The sequence below is a fragment of the Limulus polyphemus genome, unplaced genomic scaffold, assembly GCF_000517525.1.
Source record: "Limulus polyphemus unplaced genomic scaffold, Limulus_polyphemus-2.1.2 Scaffold79880, whole genome shotgun sequence".
Classification (NCBI taxonomy): domain Eukaryota; kingdom Metazoa; phylum Arthropoda; class Merostomata; order Xiphosura; family Limulidae; genus Limulus; species Limulus polyphemus.
In genome coordinates this window covers 1-1,808 of record NW_013745476.1, presented here as the reverse complement: position 1 = coordinate 1,808, position 1,808 = coordinate 1, and the positions used below count along the sequence as shown (strand labels likewise).

The window sequence follows — 1,808 nt, the reverse complement described above, 5'->3', positions numbered from 1 at the left end:
TGGGCAAAGCACAGATAACTCTTTGCTTAACTTTGTCCTTAATAACAAACAAACAAACACATTCATGTTAGAGTAGAATCATGATCTGTGACGTCATCTCTAAAATATAAAGTTTTAATTTACATGTTCTTGAAAAGTTTACTCGTGTTCTGTGTTAGATATCAAAGAATCGTCTGCAATGAGCTGGATATCACTTACCAGAAGTTCGTTATGTCTTCTTACACAGAACCACCGATTTTACAACCCTCTGAGTTTCCTAGTGACATTGAGCTGGGTTCGAGAGTACAAATCATGTGTTATCTCAAGAAAGGTGATTTACCAGTTACCTTTACATGGAACAAAGATGGAAAACAACTATTGACCAACGAACGAGTCACTGTCTCCAGTTTAGATACTTTCACAAGTAATTTAAGAATCCAGAGAGTTATTTCTGAAGACGTAGCCAACTACTCCTGTACAGCCGCTAATTCAGCAGGATCTGACAGTTTTACAGCGGCTCTTATCGTTAGAGGTAATGTTATCTAAGGTATCATATAGTAAATAAACAAGATCTGACATTTTTACAGCTGCTCTGATCGTAACAGATAATGTGTCCTGAAGTGACACATTCTAACATGTTTGTCGTCAAATGTAGTTAGTGGATATTAGTATAATATTCTGTTTATTTAAGTGATTTCAGTTTACTTACATGTTATTACAACGTTGTTCAAGTTATCATAAATCCAGTTTACTTACATGTTATTAAAACGTTGTTCAAGATATCATAAAGCCAGTTTACTTGCATGTTATTAAAACGTTGTTCAAGTTATCATAAATCCAGTTTACTTACTTGTTATTAAAACGTTTTCAAGTTATCATAAATCCAGTTTACTTACTTGTTATTAAAACGTTTTCAAGTTACCATAAATCCAGTTTCCTTCTGAACAGCGCCACCTTTCTGGAAACAACAACCAGAGAACACGGTCCAGGCTATCATAGCTACACGAACGTTGATTGGTTGTTCTGTCGGGGGATATCCTGCTCCTAGAGTCACCTGGAAAATAAAAAGTTAGTTACTACAAAATGCCGTTATTTTTATAGAAGTTTTCATTTTATATTTCTGTCACGTTACACAATAAATAATTAATAAAATATATTTAGCGATAATTAATAAATAACGTAATACAAACAGCGTCTATTGTACAGAGATTTAAAACGAATATTTTAATTTTCTTAGTGCGAGTGTTAGAAATTGTTTCTGTTCAATTAACATATTCTTCCATCTTTTAATAAACGTTCCTGTTGCAATTTTAGAATAATAGTTCATAAAACGTTGTCTAGATGGCGGTACAGAATACCTTACAATAACTACCAATATTCTTCAGATCCTTCAGGCTCCTTCACTCCAGTCTCCAGGAGCTACAAGATGAAAGTGTTGGACAACGGAACATTGGTGATTAACGACGTTAAGGAGACAGATTCAGGAACGTACCTGTGTCAGGCTGATAACGGAGTGGGGGAAAAGTTGGAGAAAGCTGTCCGTCTGTCTGTCCACGGTAATACTTCTTATTCGAGTGGTGGTTTAGAAAGTCCCCGAGTATTCAAAGATTATTAAGTCTGATAAAAAATACCTTGTTAAACTAACTGTTAAGCCTTTTGTGGTTAGTTGATACTAGTAACAACTTTATTTAACTAACTATTAAGCCTATCGTTACTAATTACCAGTAACAACTTTATTTAACTAACTGTTGAGCCTATGTTGGTATCGTTACTTGTTACTAGTAACAACTTTATTTAACTAACTGTTAAGCCTATCGCTACTTGATACT

At 34.3% G+C, this 1,808-nt stretch overlaps 1 protein-coding gene across 1 annotated transcript; it reads left to right on the top strand.

Annotated features, from left to right (window-relative positions):
- The first annotated feature begins 37 nt into the window (after positions 1-37).
- Positions 38-1,594, top strand: LOC111084570 (Down syndrome cell adhesion molecule homolog). The gene is made up of 3 exons (XM_022381245.1): positions 38-511; positions 928-1,047; positions 1,365-1,594. Exons 1-3 carry the CDS (start codon positions 124-126, stop codon positions 1,592-1,594), a joined length of 738 nt encoding a protein of 245 aa, XP_022236953.1. The 5' UTR covers positions 38-123.
- Positions 1,595-1,808: the final 214 nt, after the last annotated feature.

Excerpts from the sequence above, each read along its gene's own strand:
- LOC111084570 (XM_022381245.1), top strand. The coding sequence starts at position 124 with ATGTTCTTGAAAAGTTTACTCGTGTTCTGTGTTAGATATCAAAGAATC. Across the intron at positions 512-927 it reads AGCGGCTCTTATCGTTAGAG|CGCCACCTTTCTGGAAACAA; the intron begins GTAATGTTATCT and ends CCTTCTGAACAG. Across the intron at positions 1,048-1,364 it reads AGTCACCTGGAAAATAAAAA|ATCCTTCAGGCTCCTTCACT; the intron begins GTTAGTTACTAC and ends AATATTCTTCAG.